Consider the following 18455-nt stretch of genomic DNA (forward strand, 5'->3'; position numbering starts at 1 on the left):
CGCTGGCTCGCCAAGGGACAGGCAGAGACTCGGGACACCCAGGTTGTGGCCTCCAGGAAGGCTGTGTATGGAAATTCCAAGTAAATAGGCTACAGGGCCTTCAGCAAGCTTAGAAGTGCATGATGCCTTTCAGAAACATTCAGAGCAGAGACTGTTCTGCCCATACACTGGCCCCTCTACAGGTTTTAAGAACCTGCCAGATCCTTAACCTCCATCCTGGGCCAAATCCAGCTCACTGGACTAGTCCCCTCGAACTCTGTGGAGAAACCCTGTCTGCCTAGCCTCCTATCCACCTGTTGTCTCCTGTTTGACACAGAGATTGTCCGTTTTTCAGGCAAAGACCATCTTTCTGTTCTGTGTGTGCTAGGTGCTGGGCAAAATGGGGTCCTGGTCTGTGGTGATGTAAATATTTACATTCAGGGATTTTAGGGGAAAATCCCCACCCCAGGCTCTCACTAGAGGGAGCAGTATTGTCAACAAAGCTTTTGTTTTTTCTCTTTTTAAACCACAACGTCAGTTATGTGTCTGGGTTGTGAAATAGACACATACTACACAACCCACGGCAGTTTCACCTGACGGCCGATACCATGTGGAGGGGCAGACAGAGATGCAAAAGAGAAGCGAGAAAAGGCAAGGAGAAGCGTATCCTTTTTAGAGAGGTGCTTGCATTGATTGTTTCTTTGGGCTGCCAACCCCAGTCAAATCCTAAAATTCACCATGCGCATTTGACCATGGGTTTGTAAAAATCCCAATAGACAAAAGTGCTATAGAAACTCCCTCCTCTGACAAACAGATTATTTTCTCCCCACTGACTCAGGATGTCCAATGGAGCAGAAATAGAGCGGCAGCGAGTCCATTGTGCCCCGTGGTGCAAAAAAAAAAAAAAAATCTCTTTGCAGCATTGCCAAGAGAAGTGGTGCAAGTGAGCCCTGCGAGCGGCTGGGAGCCTGCTGCACAGACTGCAGGGGGAGTGAAAACCATCAGCCTGGATTCTGCTACACGCTGGGGTGACGTCCTCGATTTCCAAGGTGTGGACATGGCCTAGGAGCGGGCTAGGGCGGTTGTAAATGAGAGCAAAGTTCCGCTCATCAGCTTTCATAGGAGCTACTGTGTGAAAAGCCTTTAGAAACCAAAGGGCCCAGCCTTCTGGAGCGGATGAGAAGATGTCTGCTGACTTCATTCAGACCAGAATCTGGACCATATGTGCCAACATTCTACTTTCCCTATGGGTGCTCGACCCCCCGCTCCGCCCCAGGCCCCATCCCTGCCCCACCTCTTCCCATCCCCGTTCTGCCCCGTCCCCTGAGCATGCCCCACCCTCACTCCTCCCCCCCCAGCACCTCCTGCATGCCGCTAAACAAACACTTGATCTGAGGCAGGCAGGAGGTGCTGGGAGGAAGGGGGAAGTGGTGATCTGGGGGGAGGCGCCAGCGGGTGGGAGGGCTGGGGGGGAGCTGATCAGCAGGGCTGGTGGTAGGTGCTGAGCACCCACTATTTTTTCCCCCGTGGGTGCTGCAGCCCCGGAGCACCCACAGAGTCAGCGCCTGTGATCTGGACAGTAAAGTGCTGGTATTTCTTTTTTTAATTCTCAACAGCGTAGTGATGGACTGAATTCAAACCAACCCCTTAGTATCCTCTCAGTATCTAGGATCCCAAGCCCATTCTTTAGCATCTTTTAAAGAGCCTCAGACCCCAGTGAACACACACACACACAGCTCCTGCCGACTTCACTCGATGGGGTAGTGTGGTCTAGCAGACAGGGATGTAGGAGACTTGGGCTCATATCCCAGCTCAGCCTTAGATTTCCTGTGTGATGCTGGGCAAGTCACTCAGTCTCACCTGATAGTTTTCCCCTACCTCATGGAGTGTTGCAAAGGGGAAAACAAATCCATTAATCGTTAGGATGCACTCGTATACCTAGACCAGCCCTGGCAGGGCCGGATTATGACATTCTGAAGCCCTAAACTATGTCAAGTGTAAAAATAATGTATTATTTTCACAGAAAGGACATTGAATATATAAACACGAAAGCTTTATATTTGCATATATACAAAGGCGAACTTGTAAAAATAGAATAATCATCTAACTAAAACACATCTTGCAAGATGCCTGTTTGCATTATAAAATAGTTTCAAAGTAACATATTTTCATCTATGATTTTTTAGTTAGTAGATATGAAAACTTTATATCTACAAAAAGAAAAGGAGTTCTTGTGGCACCTTAGAGACTAACCAATTTATTTGAGCATGAGCTTTCGTGAGCTACAGCTCACTTCATCAGATACATACCGTGGAAACTGCAGCAGACTTTATATATACACAGAGAATATGAAACAATACCTCCTCCCACCCCACTGTCCTGCTGGTAATAGCTTATCTAAAGTAATCGTCAGGTTAGGCCATTTCCAGCACAAATCCAGGTTTTCTCACCCTCCACCCCCCCACACAGATTCACTCTCCTGCTGGTGATAGCCCATCCAAGGTGACAACTCTTTACACAATGTGCATGATAATGAAGTTAGGCCATTTCCTGCACAAATCCAGGTTCTCTCACTCCCTCACCCCCCTCCAGAAACCCACCCCCATACACACACAGACTCACTCTCCTGCTGGTAATAGCTCGTCCAAACTGACCACTCTCCAAGTTTAAATCCAAGTTAAACCAGAACATCTGGGGGGGGGGGGGGGGAGGAAAAAACAAGAGGAAATAGGCTACCTTGCATAATGACTTAGCCACTCCCAGTCTCTATTTAAGCCTAAATTAATAGTATCCAATTTGCAAATGAATTCCAATTCAGCAGTTTCTCGCTGGAGTCTGGATTTGAAGTTTTTTTGTTTTAAGATAGCGACCTTCATGTCTGTGATTGCGTGACCAGAGAGATTGAAGTGTTCTCCGACTGGTTTATGAATGTTATAATTCTTGACATCTGATTTGTGTCCATTTATTCTTTTACGTAGAGACTGTCCAGTTTGACCAATGTACATGGCAGAGGGGCATTGCTGGCACATGATGGCATAAATCACATTGGTGGATGTGCAGGTGAACGAGCCTCTGATAGTGTGGCTGATGTTATTAGGCCCTGTGATGGTGTCCCCTGAATAGATATGTGGGCACAATTGGCAACGGGCTTTGTTGCAAGGATAAGTTCCTGGGTTAGTGGTTCTGTTGTGTGGTATGTGGTTGTTGGTGAGTATTTGCTTCAGGTTGCGGGGCTGTCTGTAGGCAAGGACTGGCCTGTCTCCCAAGATTTGTGAGAGTGTTGGGTCATCCTTTAGGATAGGTTGTAGATCCTTAATAATGCGTTGGAGGGGTTTTAGTTGGGGGCTGAAGGTGACGGCTAGTGGCGTTCTGTTATTTTCTTTGTTAGGCCTGTCCTGTAGTAGGTAACTTCTGGGAACTCTTCTGGCTCTATCAATCTGTTTCTTTACTTCCGCAGGTGGGTATTGTAGTTGTAAGAAAGCTTGACAGAGATCTTGTAGGTGTTTGTCTCTGTCTGAGGGGTTGGAGCAAATGCGGTTGTATCGCAGAGCTTGGCTGTAGACGATGGATCGTGTGGTGTGGTCAGGGTGAAAGCTGGAGGCATGCAGGTAGGAATAGCGGTCAGTAGGTTTCCGGTATAGGGTGGTGTTTATGTGACCATTGTTTATTAGCACTGTAGTGTCCAGGAAGTGGATCTCTTGTGTGGACTGGACCAGGCTGAGGTTGATGGTGGGATGGAAATTGTTGAAATCATGGTGGAATTCCTCAAGGGCTTCTTTTCCATGGGTCCAGATGATGAAGATGTCATCAATATAGCGCAAGTAGAGTAGGGGCTTTAGGGGACGAGAGCTGAGGAAGCGTTGTTCTAAATCAGCCATAAAAATGTTGGCATACTGTGGGGCCATGCGGGTACCCATAGCAGTGCCGCTGATCTGAAGGTATACATTGTCCCCAAATGTGAAATAGTTATGGGTAAGGACAAAGTCACAAAGTTCAGCCACCAGGTTAGCCGTGACATTATCGGGGATAGTGTTCCTGACGGCTTGTAGTCCATCTTTGTGTGGAATGTTGGTGTAGAGGGCTTCTACATCCATAGTGGCCAGGATGGTGTTATCAGGAAGATCACCGATGGATTGAAGTTTCCTCAGGAAGTCAGTGGTGTCTCGAAGGTAGCTGGGAGTGCTGGTAGCGTAGGGCCTGAGGAGGGAGTCTACATAGCCAGACAATCCTGCTGTCAGGGTGCCAATGCCTGAGATGATGGGGCGCCCAGGATTTCCAGGTTTATGGATCTTGGGTAGTAGATAGAATATCCCAGGTCGGGGTTCCAGGGGTGTGTCTGTGCGGATTTGATCTTGTGCTTTTTCAGGAAGTTTCTTGAGCATATGCTGTAGTTGCTTTTGGTAACTCTCAGTGGGATCATAGGGTAATGGCTTGTAGAAACTCGTGTTGGAGAGCTGCCGAGCAGCCTCTTGTTCATATTCCGACCTATTCATGATGACAACAGCACCTCCTTTGTCAGCCTTTTTGATTATGATGTCAGAGTTGTTTCTGAGGCTGTGGATGGCATTGCGTTCCGCATGGCTGAGGTTATGGGGCAAGTGATGCTGCTTTTCCACAATTTCAGCCCGTGCACGTCGGCGGAAGCACTCTATGTAGAAGTCCAGTCTGCTGTTTCGACCTTCAGGAGGGGTCCACCTAGAATCCTTCTTTCTGTAGTGTTGGTAGGGAGACCTCTGTGGATTAGTATGTTGTTCAGAGGTATTTTGGAAATATTCCTTGAGTCGGAGACGTCGAAAATAGGATTCTAGGTCACCACAGAACTGTATCATGTTCATGGGGGTGGAGGGGCAGAAGGAGAGGATATTCTCTGTGTATATATAAAGTCTGCTGCAGTTTCCACGGTATGTATCTGATGAAGTGAGCTGTAGCTCACGAAAGCTCATGCTCAAATAAATTGGTTAGTCTCTAAGGTGCCACAAGAACTCCTTTTCTTTTTGCGAGTACAGACTAACACGGCTGTTACTCTGAAACCTGTCTTTATATCTACAGGAACACAAAAGCAATTACAGTTACACAGATCAGCTTACTCAATGGAAGCAACCTGCAGTATGTCTGTTTGCACATCACATTAATATTAACACTGAAATTGAAAACATTTTCTGTCAGGATTTTTGGAGAGCAAAATACTGATGATGTCCTCGAATGATAAGCTACGGAGTTTGTCACTTTTGATGCACAGAATGCTTAGGGCAGGTAGCTTTTCTCACAGCACTTTCTAGGCAGAGATCTCTCTTCGCATTCACTTCTCTATCCTCTGTCTCCCCCAGGACCACTAATTAATCTCGAGTAAACACCTCAGGCACACAGAGTGACAACAAGCTATATGTGCGAAAGAAAAAGAATTTACCAGAAAAGAAACTGGTAATCTCTAGACAGGCACTGAAAAAGTGAGAAAAACTAGCCTATATTCAAGCAAATATAATGAATATTATAGACTTTAACAGCCTATAAATCATAGATGCACATAGTTTGAAATAACTTGCTCACCAAGTACTCAGAATATATATCTTCCTTCACTTCTCTCAAACCTTTTATTTATTCTTTCGTCAGCACTCTGATATTTACTGTGAGGGTTCCTGAAACTGACGGAGGGAAACCAACACAAATTTATCCTCCTCAAAATCCACTCGACCCACGTCCATAAGACGATCACCTGCGAACTCAATCCTGTGAAGCACAGACAGCGCATGGAGCAGAAAGCGGCGTACGCACTAAGACACACAATTGTCCGTAGGAACAGATCAGAAGAGGAAAGATCACACGGACCCTTAAAAAACGAAGAAAAACAGGAGGGAAGGCACTATACGACTGAGTGTGCTGGACCGTAAACAAAAGATGGCGCCCCTCTGGCTATTACCCGCCACGAGGGATGCGATATGTGACGTCACTCCTCGGACGAGTCCCGTACGAGCACGAGCTTGGCAGGATTGTTTCACGACACTGCCGTTGCCAAGTCCTGGGTTTATCAGCAGTGAGATTATTTATTTGTTGAAATAAGATCTGAAGGCACAGTCCGAACTTTACCAGCAGCAGCTGGCCAACAAAACACTGCCTTAGGAGACCGATAGCAGACTTATTCATAGAAATACTGATTTTACAAGAGCAATTATCATTTTTTCTCAGCCCTGACCTCCCGCCTGTCAATAATGAACAATTAGTGACAGGTAAGGGTATTGGTGTAGCCAGATGTGTATATTTTTGTCATATTTGAATGAAAATGTCTATATTTAGAGAGAATCTTCCCCCCCCACCCATATCTCCTTTATTTATCAACTGATTTTGATAACATTTGAAATAGAGTCAGTTTTTCTTTTTTAGAGGCCCCGCATATTGTGAGGCCCTAAACTGTAGCTTAGTTAGTTTATGCCTTAATTCGGCCCTGCCTGACAGGGGTTTGTCCAACCTGTTTTTGAAAACCTCCAATGATGGCTATTCCACAACCTCTCTAGGTAACCTGTTCCAGGGCTTAAGTATCCTTAAAGTTCTAATGCTTTTCCCAATATCTAACCTAAATCTCTTTATGTAGATTAAGCCCATTAACTTCTTGGCCTACCTTCAGTGGCCACGGGGAACAACTGATCACCATCCTCTTTGGAACAGCCATACCTGAAGGCTTATCAGTCTTCTTTTCTTAAGACTACATGTGCCCAGGGTTTTCACCTTTCCTCATAGATCTAAACCTGTTATCATTCTTGTCGCTCTCCTCTCGACTCTCTCCAATTTGCCCACAGCTTTCCTAAAGGGCAGTGCCCAGAATCGGACACAGTTCTCCAGCTGAGGCCTCACCAGTGCTGAACAGAGTGGAACAGTTACCTCCTGTGCCTTACATACAACACTCCTGTTAATACATCCCCCTTATTAGCCTTTTTGCAACGGCATCGCCTTGCTGGCTCATATTCCCGTTATGATCTACTAGAACCCCCAGGTCCTTTGCAGTAGTGTTACTGCCTCGGCAGTTATTCCCCATTTTGTAGCTGTGCGTTTGATTTTTTCCTTTCCAGTACAGTACTTTGCACTGGTCTTCATTGAATTTCACCTTGTTGATTTCTGACCAATTCTACTATTTATCAAGGTTTTTTTGATTTTGGATCCTGTCCTCCAAAGTGCGAGTAGCCCCTCCGAGTTCAGGGTCATCCATACATTTCAGAAGCATACTCTCCCCTCTTTTATCCAAGTCGTTAGGAAAAATATTGACCAGTACTAGATCCAGGACAGACCTCTGGGCGGGAGGGAGAGCTCAGTGGTTTGAGCATTAGCCTGCTAAACCCAGGGTTGTGAGATCAATCCTTGAGGGGGCCATTTAGGGATCTGGGGCAAAAAGTAGGGACTGGTTCTGCTTTGAGCAGAGGGTTGCATTAGATGACCTCCTGAGGTTCCTTCCAATGCTGATATTCTATGACCCCATTAGATATGTTCTCCCCGTTTGGCAGCAAACCATTGACAACTCCTCTTTGAGTAGAGTTTTTCAACCAGCTGTCCACGCACTTTATAGTAGTTTCATCTAGACTGCATTTCCCTAGTGTGCTTATGAGAACATCACACGGGACTGTGAGAGACAAGGTGGGGGAGGTAACATCTTTATTGGACCAACCCCTGTTGGAGAGAGCTATCCCGGAACCAACATGGCTACAACAACACTGCACACGGGACTGAGCCAAAAGCCTTATTAAAGTGGAGATAAATCATGTTTACTGCTTCCTCCCATTCCTCTAGGCCAGTATCCCTACCAGAAAAGGAAAGTCTGGCATAATTTATTCTTGGCAAATCCGTGCTGGCTATTATTTATCACCCTATTATCCTCTAGCTGCTTACAATGTGATGTAGAGCGTTACTGTAGGACCACATTTTCCCCTGATCATTTCAGGACACAATGGGTCCATTTCTGACAGAGAATATCGCATTTCCACTGTCCACACAAAGGGTCTGTAAATCTAACCCATTCACAGATGGTGCCCAGCACAGATGCTTTGCTTCATGCAAAAAGGTCTCAAGTCTTTAAAGCTCTGCTTTCCTTGGGTTCACACGGGCCCAGTTTTTAAAGCCTAAGGGACTATTTGCCAGCACCAAGGCAGAGGGCCAGGAAAAGTGCTGTGTTTGAAAGAGCAACGGAGCACCATCAGCTGTAAATAAGAGTTTACAATGACAACAGTGGTTTATATTGGATTAAGAGAGCTCATAGCTGATGGCTGGCTGTTTAAAATATAGACAATATATCTCACGGACTAGAAAGTGACAGCTAAATGTTTATTCCCTTCCCAGATTACCACCTGCTGACCAGGAGTTTTGCAGAGCAGCTCTACCAGCTGCATGACATCTTCCTAGAAATAATATGTAACTCATAAATAAAGTCATCAGAATTCCAGAGGGTGAGAAAACCTGGATTTGTGCTGGAAATGGCCCAACTTGATGATCACTTTAGATAAGCTATTACCAGCAGGACAGTGGGGTGGGAGGAGGTATTGTTTCATATTCTCTGTGTGTATATAAAGTCTGCTGCAGTTTCCACGGTATGCATCCGATGAAGTGAGCTGTAGCTCACGAAAGCTCATGCTCAAATAAATTGGTTAGTCTCTAAGGTGCCATAAGTACTCCTTTTCTTTTTGCGAATACAGACTAACATGGCTGTTACTCTGAAAGAAGGATCACAGACGTTATGGATGGAGGACCATTCAGATCACTGAGTCTATCCACCTGTAAAGGCAGGGCACAATCCTCAGACAGGGGATGCATCAGATAGGACACACGAGAATGGCCACACCGGGTCTGACCAATGGTCCAGCTAGCCCAGTGTCGTGTCTTCCAACAGTGGCCAGTACCAGAAGCTTCAGAGGCAATGAACAGAACCTGGACCCCCCAGATCTGAATTTTGTGGCGTTGCCTATACGCTGAAGAGCTGAACCCAAAATCCCGTATTGAACTACCCCCAATCACTGGGGTGTCAGCGATTGCTGGATCTGAATTTTGTTGCCATAATTACAAATTTGAGGCTGGCTGAGTGCACACCTTTAAAGCATCTACAAGTCTTTTTAGCCTGCTCCTGCACAGTGTGGTGTATTGCCCGCACCCAGGTAAATGAAAGCACTGGACAGCCTGAGAGGTCTCCCCTCAGCGTAACCATTGGCAAATGAGGATTAACGCTGGCCTCAGGGAGGCAGTGTGACCTAGCGGACAGAACACTGGACTGGGAATCAGGAGACCTGGGTTCTATTCTCAGGTCTGCGGTTAGCTTTCTGTGTGACCTTGGACAAGTCACTTCCCCTCCCTGTACCTCAATTTCCTCATCTGTGAAATGGGGATAATGATACCGAACTCCTTTATAAAGTGTGTTGAGATCCACTGATGAAGAGCATTAGATTAGAGCTAAAAGAAAAGGAGGACTTGGGGCACCTTAGAGACTAACAAATTTAATTAATTCATTCATTAATACCCTAGGAGCTGCTGTGAGGGGGGGTATTAATGAATACTTGAAGGGCTTTGAGATTGCCCCGACAGGACAATACGGCTGTCCCTAGGTTAAGGCAATGCCCATCAGTGCAAGTCACTGCTGTGATGCAACCCTCTCGTAGAGACGTCCTGCACTGGCACAAAGAGGGCGTTTATGCCAGCGCTGTTTGCTTTGGTGACTGCAGCGTGTTTGTGTTAAAGACTTTGCCTTGGGGTAACTGCATCAATCTGTTTGCATAGGTGCAAATTTCCTTAATGTTGCCAAGGTCAAAGTCTTGTGTTTCCTTAAGCCACATTCAACCTAAGGAGTGGCTGGCGTCAGTGTCCTGGAAAGGGAAGCAGAGATTGCGTTCCCTGCACACAGCTCCGTTTAACAATGGGGAACAAGCACAACCAGCCAGTGACACCCGTGGGAACAGAGCGCTCCATGGAGAGGTGTGTGTGTGTGCGATCTTTGGATGCCTTGCTACTTACATTCTACCAGAAAGAACCCCATACTGCACCCTGCCCCTTTTGACATAGATCTCACCCCCCAAGGCATCTCCGATGGCCATTAAGATACAAGTGAAGAGACTTGTACAACACCGAAAGTCCCAGGGACCTGGCAAGGTTGGGTTGGGCCTGCTCCGGAGCCGGCAAACCACTCCACCACCTCCTGCCCCAGCACAAGCAGCCATAAAATCAGAAGTGCAGGAATCCAGGGCTCAGGACTGAATCTGACTCCTGCACCCACTGCTCCTGGGGCTGTGACTGACACCCACATGCCCCTCTCCCGGGGAGTCGAATGCTGGATTTTGATCCCCCAGGCACTGTTTAAGTGAGCACACTCATTAAATAAGAGTTTCCTAGGGGAGGGGAGATGGGTGCAAAGGGGCAGGGTGGGGAAACCCGTAAGAGGGCAGGTGAGCTGCAGAAGGGGGGGCTGCATTACAGACCAGGCACCTACAAAGGAAACATAATGCCTGGCTGCAGAGGAGCAGGAAGTGCTGGCTGAGTTCAGGAGGGAAGGAGGTGAAAGGTGCCAGGGTGCAGACGGAGCAATGAGAGGGTGCCAAGTGAAGGCTGCAGGGGCAGTGTGTGGGTGGGTGCTTCAGTGTCGGGGTGCAGTATGGGGGGGGGGATAGGTGCAGCAGGGGCAGGGTGCCCGGGTGCCGGGGGCACAGTGGGGGGGGGGGTGCGGCAGGGGCAGGGTGCCCGGGTGCCGGGGGCACAGTGGGGGGGGGGGTGCGGCAGGGGCAGGGTGCCCGGGTGCCGGGGGCACAGTGGGGGGGGGGGGGTGCGGCAGGGGCAGGGTGCCCGGGTGCCGGGGGCACAGTGGGGGGGGGGGGGTGCGGCAGGGGCAGGGTGCCCGGGTGCCGGGGGCACAGTGGGGGGGGGTGCGGCAGGGGCAGGGTGCCCGGGTGCCGGGGGCACAGTGGGGGGGGGGTGCGGCAGGGGCAGGGTGCCCGGGTGCCGGGGGCACAGTGGGGGGGGGTGCGGCAGGGGCAGGGTGCCGGGGGCACAGTGGGCGGGGGTGCGGCAGGGGCAGGGTGCCCGGGTGCCGGGGGCACAGTGGGCGGGGGTGCGGCAGGGGCAGGGTGCCCGGGGGCACAGTGGGCGGGGGTGCGGCAGGGGCAGGGTGCCCGGGTGCCGGGGGCACAGTGGGGGGGGGGTGCGGCAGGGGCAGGGTGCCGGGGGCACAGTGGGCGGGGGTGCGGCAGGGGCAGGGTGCCCGGGTGCCGGGGGCACAGTGGGCGGGGGTGCGGCAGGGGCAGGGTGCCCGGGGGCACAGTGGGCGGGGGGTGCGGCAGGGGCAGGGTGCCCGGGTGCCGGGGGCACAGTGGGCGGGGGCACAGTGGGCGGGGGGTGCGGCAGGGGCAGGGTGCCCGGGTGCCGGGGGCACAGTGGGGGGGGGGTACGGCAGGGGCAGGGTGCCCGGGTGCCGGGGGCACAGTGGGGGGGGGGGTGCGGCAGGGGCAGGGTGCCGGGGGCTGCCCAGGGGGCCGACACTCACCCGTACACGTCGGCGGAGATCCGGGTGCCCAGCACACACACCGCCTCCATGCGGCTCCCATACTGCAGCCGGAGAGTCCGATCCCGCAGCATCTCCCCGGTGAGCGGCGCCCGGCGCTGTCCAGCCCTCGCCGCCCGCCCGCCCGCCCGCTCGCTCCCCCCTCCTGCCCCACCTGCCGCCAGGTGAGTCCGAGCGAGCAGCGGCTCCAGCGACAGCGAGTCCCGGCTTATCCCCCTGGCCCCAGACACGCCCCTCCGCCCCAGCGGGCCCACAGGGAGCCAATCAGCGGCAGCCAACTGCCCAGGGTGGGGCCTCGCCTTTGTGTTTAGAAAGGGGGAAGTTTTGGACAATTTCCCCCTAGTGCAACCCCCCCTAGTCCCCTCCCCCATAGCCCGGAGGCTGCATCCGCAGTACAGCGGACATGAACATGAGCTGGGGGGCAGACCCCAGACAGCTCCAAGCCCCCAGACAAGGGGCTCCCCCCGCTGTCCCAAACTCAGACCCGACCGAGCTGTAAACCGATCCCAATGCAATCAGCCCCCCTCCCGGCCCCACACTCTGCCCCAGGCCGCCCAGGGAGACATCCGGGGCCACTAGAGCCCTTTAATCCTGCCCAAGATCTTCCTCAGTGGTGACATTGCGGCACAAGTATCACCGAGGAAACCTGAACCTGGCACAGTCCCTGGCGGCAGGGCAAGCCCCACTGCACGAGGGTGCAAGTGTTAGGGGGTATGGCCTGGTGAGCCACTGAGAGTCCTTAGCGGGGGGCAGGTTATGGGGCTTTCAAATCAGCTGCCATCTCTTTCCTTCCTCCTCCAGTGTGCTGCTGGTCTTACGAAGCAGAGACAGTTGTCTGATGATTTGAAGAAGTCTCTCTCTCACAACTGTCACCTTTTTTAACACTAAAGTTAAACGGACAGTGCCATAGCTAAAAGTTGTGTGTAGGGGGAAAAAGCAGCAAGATGAATCTCTCTGCTGTGTGGGGCAGTCGTAATTCATCCACCACTGAATCCTTTAACATGCACTCTGTTTATAGATGTATATAGATTTTTCTTTTGTTATAGTGTCTCATTTGATGAGTTTATTAATGCTCAAGTTAAATATGTCTTTTTGAAACATGCTTTAAAAAGAAGATGTCTTCCCTGGGTTACAAGACAACCAGCGTTAAATGATTAAACCTGAAAGAATTTTAGAAACATCCAAAGATCCCAGTCAGAACGGAGACCCCTTTTGGTCCTAGATGCTGTGTAAACATATAGCAAAGCACAGTCCCTGTCCTGAAGAGCTTACAGTTTGGGTCCCTGGGTGACATTTTAGTCAATTTAATTTCTGGATACCCATGCCCTGGCCCCAATGATCTAATGCAGTGGCTCTCAATCTTTCCAGATTACTGTATCCCTTTCAGGAGTCTGATTTGTCTTGCATGCCACCCAGTTTCACCTCACTTAAAAACTGCTTGCTTACAAAATCAGTCATAAAAATACAAAAACGTGTCACGGCTACACTATTACTGACAAATTGCCATAATAGAGGCTCTACTTAAATGTACACCCCAAATTAAAAAAAACATAGTAAAAGAACCAAAAAAGTGCCACCATGGCTAAACAACAAAGTAGAAGAAGCAGTGAGAGACAAAGAGGCATCCTTTAAAACGTGGAAGTTAAATTCTAGTGAGGAAACTAGAAAGGAGCATAAACTCTGGCAAATGAAGTGTAAAAATATAATTAGGAAGGCCAAAAAAAGAATATGAAGAACAGCTAGCCAAAGACTCAAAAAGTAATGGCAAATTTTTTTTAAGTGCATCAGAAGCAGGACGCCTACTAAACAACCAGTGGGGCCATTGGACAATCGAGATGCTAAAGGAGCACACAAGAACGATAAGGCCATTGCAGAGAAATGAAATGAATTCTTTGCATCAGTCTTCACAGCTAAGGATGTGAGGGAGATTCCCAAATCTGAGCCTTCTTTTTAGATGACAAATCTGAGGAACTGCCCCAGGTTGAGGTGTCATTAGAGGAGGTTTGGGAACAAATTGATAAACTAAACAGTAATAAATCACCAGGCCCAGATGGTATCACCCAAAAGTTCTGAAGGAACTCAAATGTGAAATTGCAGAACTAACAACTGTAGTCTGTAACCCATCATTTAAATCAGCTTCTGTACCAAATGATTGACTCCAATTTTTAAAAAGGGCTCCAGAGATGATCCTGGCAATATCAGGCCAGTATGCCTGACTTCAGTACCGGGCAAACTGGTTGAAACTATAAGAAAGAAATTCTCAGAAACATGGATTAACATAATTTGTTGGGGAAAAGTCAACCTGTTTTTTGTAAAGGGAAATCATGCCTCACCAATCTACTAGAGGGGGTCAACAAGCATGTAGACAAGGGGGATCCAGTGGATATAGTGTACTTATCACTATCGTGATTTTCAGAAAACCTTTGACAAGGTTCCTCATCAAAGGCCCTTAAGCAAAGTAAACAGTCATGGAATAGGAGGGAAGGTCCTCTCATGAATTGGTAGCTGGTTAAAAGATAGGAAACAAAGGGTAGGAATAAATGGTCAGTTTTCAGACTGCAGAGAAGTAAATAGTGGTGTCCTCCAGGGGTCTGTACTGGGACCAGTCCTATTCAACATATTTATAAATGATCTGGAAAAAGGTGTAATCAGTGAGGTGGCAAAATTTGAAGATGATACAAAACTACTCAAGATAGTTAAGACCCAGGCAGACTGCGAAGACCTACAAAAGGATCTCTCAAAATTGGGTGACTGGGCAACAAAGTGGCAGATGAAATTCAATGTTGATAAATGCAAAGCAATGCACATCCCTGCGACAGGGACGGTTCTTGGTTGATAGCAATGAAATGCAGAGCCAGAGCCAGAGCATTTATGGAAAAGGAATGCCCAAGCATAGCTGGATCATTGCTCTTTTGACAACATTCTGTTACAATGAGGCCAACAATGGAGGGAGATGTCATTGTTCATTGTGCTTGGCGGATGTCGCTTCTGGGGAGTGACATGCACAGTGCACTGTTTAGGAATAACTACATTCTGATTGGCTTCGGGCACAAGATTAGTGCGATTCAGCCAATCAGGGAGCAGCTTAGCCATAAAAGTATGGAATACACCGATGGCCAGCCGACATTTACTTTTTTTGTTTTCCATTTAACCCTTCTCAGCCAAGAGGTGATGCCAGCAGAGACTTGCTGACCAGCCCCTGCTTCATCAGCTGTAACAAGGACATTTGTCTCTTCCGAGGAGATTAAATACTCAGCACTGCTAAAGAGAGGCTATTCATATTGGGAATATCCTCCTCGGTGCTGTAGCTATGGGTTCCAATTCCACTGGTGGTTTTCATGGAAACCAAAAAGACTTCAAGTGACCCTGAAAGGTCCTGGAGCTTTTGGGAGGCCCTGGAGCTTTTGGGGTTTGGGGAGGCCCTAGAGCTTTGGGATTTTGGGGGATTTCAGAGGCCCTGGAGTTTTGGGAATTTTGATGGGATTTTCATTAGAAATTGGATCATCTGCTCTTGTTAACTAATACAGAGGTCCCCAGGAAGAGGACCTGGCGGGTGTGGGGAGGAAAGATGGTCTTGCAATTAAGGTACTGGACTGGGACTTGGGAGGGATGGGTGTGGGCAAGTCACAAAGCCAGTTTTCAAAAGAACTCAGCAGCCTTGATTTCATCACTTCATTAAGAACGGTTGGGTGCTGAGCACGTCTACAGATGCAGTCACTTCCCTTTGGCTCTCTGGGAGATAGCACTAGGGTCAATATCCCTGTAAATAGTCCGAGACCGTCTCGTGGTGCTCACTCTGTGCTGTGTCTTAGAACCCACCCGAAGGCAGCCTGAGCAGCCGTGTATATCGAGCTGCTATGCGCAGTTAGCAAACACAGTTGTTTGGGACCCCACGGTGCCTCTGTGATTTCCTGACGTGATTTTTGTTGTGTCAGAAGCGCAAGACACAATAGGTGCCTGAATGCTAGGAGTTCATTCAGAGATCTAGCCTGACACTGCTTTGGCGAAGTCTACATTAAAAACTAGGGGTGTGAGTCCATTTGCACATACCAGCGCTAGCTCTTATTGGGCGAACAGGAGGATAAATAGCTGCATAGCCTCGGTAGCATGTGGAGTGGCAGCTGAGGCGTGGCTTAGCCATGCCAAGCACCAATCTGCCCGAAACCGGTGGGTCCATGCTCAGCATGGCTAAGCTGAGCCTCCGTGGCTACACTGCTATTTATAGTCAAGCTAGTCCGATGAGAGCTAGCCTGAGTATGTGTCTGCGAGCAGGGGAGCCATGCCCCTAGCTTGCAATGTAAACGCAGCCTTTGTGTCTCCGTTCCCCTTTTGGAAAATGGAGGTGCTAATGATATTTCCCCACCTCACAGAGCTGTTGCGAGGATAAATTCAGGAATGAATGTGATAAGTACTGCCATGAGGAGGCCCAGATAAACACCTAAACAGAACGGCTAAAGCTATTTTTATGTGTGATCACCATAATTTTGCAAGAACAATTTTTTAAGCAAACCTAACAGTTATAAAAGGGATTCATTTTAGTGGGGCTCGCTCACTGCCCACTTTTAGCTCTTTGATTATAAGCAGGCAGGTGTAAAGGGAAATCATGCCTCACTAATCTATTAGAATTCTTGGAGGGTGTCAACAAGCATGTGGCTAAGGGTGATCCAGTGGATATAGTGTACTTGGACTTTTAGAAAGCCTTTGACAAAGGTCCCTCACCAAAGGCACTTTAGCAAAGTAAGCTATCATGGGATAAGAGGGGAGGTCCTCTCATGGATCAGTAACTGGTTAAAAGACAGGAAACAAAGGGGAGGAATAAATGGTCAGTTTTCACAATGGATAGGGGTAACTAGCGGTGTCCCCCAAGGATCTGTACTGGGACCAGTGCTGTTCAACGTATTAATAAATGATCTGGAAAAGGGGGTGAACAGTCAGGTGGCAACATTTGCAGATGGTGCAAAGTTACTCACCATAGTTAAGTCCAAAGTTGACTGCAAAGAGTTACAAAGGGATCTCCTAAAACTGAATGACTGGCAACATTGATAAATGCAAAAAAATGCACATTGGAAAACATAATCCCAACTATACATACAAAGTGATGGGATCTAAATTAGTTGTTATCACTCAAAAAAGAAATCTTGGAGTCATCATGGGTAGTTCTCTGAAAACATCTGCTCAATCTTCAGTGGCAGTCAAAAAAGCCAACAGAATGTTAGAAACCAATAGGAAAGGGTGAGATAGGATGAAAAATATCATAATGCCACTGTATAAATCTATGTTCATCCATGTACAGTTCTGGTCTCCCTATCTCAAAAAATATATATATTGGAATTGGAAAAGGCACAGAGAAGGGCAATAAAATGATTACAGGTATGGAACAACTTCTGTATGAGGAGATATTAAAAAGATTGGGACCTGAGAGGTTTTTAAGGCCCGGCTTGACAAAGCCCTGTCTGGGATGATTTAGTTGGAGTTGGTCCTGCTTTGAGCAGGGGGTGGGACTAGGTGACCTCCTGAGGTCTCTTCCAACCCTGAGATTCTATGATTCTATGTTCAGCTTAGAAAAGAAATGATTAAAGGGGAATATGATATAAGTCTATAAAATCATGAACAGCGTGGAGAAAATGAATACAGGAAGTGTTATTTACTTCTTCACATAACACAAGAACCGGGCACACCCAATGAAATGAATAGGCAGCAGGTTCAAAACAAACATAAGGAAGTACTTCTTCACACAATTGCCAACCTGTGGACCTAGGGTGACCAGATGTCCCGATAAAATTGGGACTGTCCTGATATTTAACCCTTTGTCCCGCATCCCAATTGATGTACGATCGGGATCCCGTTTGTCCTGATATTCAGGTAAGGAGGCAAAAGGGAGGGAGGTGCCGACTCTGTGGGTGCTCTGGGGCTGGAGCACCCACGGGAAAAAATTAGCGGGTGCTCTGCACCCACCGGCAGCCAAGCTCCCCGCTCCTCACCTCCTTTTCCCACCCCGAGCGCGCTGCGTCCCCACTCCTCCCCCTCCCTCCCAGTGCTTCCGCCACCTAACAGGTGTTTGGCAGCACTTAGGACTTTCTGGGAGGGAACGGGAGGAGTGGGGACATGGCATGCTAAGGGGAGGAGGCGGAGAAGAGGCAGGGCAGGGGCGGGGACTTGGGGGACAGGGGTGGAATGGGGGAGGGATAAGGGCAGTGCAGGGGCGGGAAGAGGCGGGGGGTGGGCGAGCACCCACCGGGCAGAGGAGAAGTTGGCGCCTTAGGGCAAGTGGCGGGCAGGGGGGTGAAGAGGCGAGTGGTGGGGGTGAAGAGGCGAGCGGCGGGCCAGCAACGGGCGGGGGGGTGTGAGGAGGCGAGCAGTGGGTGGGGGAATGAGGAGGGACTCAGCAAGCCGGGGCGGGCAGGGGGATAAGGAAGGGTGCGGTGGGGGGAAGGGTGCAGGACCTGGGGCAGAGTGGGGGCGGAGCCTGGGAGGATCAGGGGTGGACTGTAGGCGGGGCTGACGGCACCCCAATATATGTCCCGATATTTTGTTGTGATCTGGTCACCCTATGTGGAACTCATTGCCAGGAGATGTTGTGAAGGCCAAAAGTATAATTGGGTTTTTAAAAAAAATTAGATAAGTTCATGGAGGACAGGTCCATCAATGGCTTTTAGCCAACCCCACATTCTGAGTGACTCTAAACCTCTGACTGCCGAAAGCTGGGACTGGAGGACAGGGAATGGACCACTTGATAATTGCCCTGTTCTGTTCATTCCCTCTGGGGCATCTGGAACTGGCCATTGTCAGAAGACTGGATACTGGGCTAGACACACCATTGGTCTGACCCAGTGTGGCCATTCTTATGTTCCGTAGGTGGATTTCAGTTCTAGGGAGGAAGTGAGGTGGTATTCTTTTATATTCTAAAATGGCTGTAAAATCCATTGACACGAGCCTGTGGAGGAGGAAACCCCACAGCTTC

General features: G+C 49.1%; 1 protein-coding gene across 1 annotated transcript in view; it reads right to left on the reverse strand.

The window, feature by feature from the left end:
- LOC144276815 (protein-arginine deiminase type-2-like) overlaps positions 1-11578 on the reverse strand; it is a 71839-nt gene extending 60261 nt beyond the window's left edge. The window contains exon 1 of the mRNA XM_077837171.1: positions 11477-11578. Coding sequence (XP_077693297.1) covers positions 11477-11568 — 92 coding nt within the window. The 5' untranslated portion in view covers positions 11569-11578. The remainder of the gene's footprint in view (positions 1-11476) is intronic.
- Between the last annotated feature and the right edge of the window lie 6877 nt (positions 11579-18455).

This window comes from Eretmochelys imbricata, chromosome 18 (assembly GCF_965152235.1).
Source record: "Eretmochelys imbricata isolate rEreImb1 chromosome 18, rEreImb1.hap1, whole genome shotgun sequence".
Taxonomy (NCBI): Eukaryota; Metazoa; Chordata; order Testudines; family Cheloniidae; genus Eretmochelys; species Eretmochelys imbricata.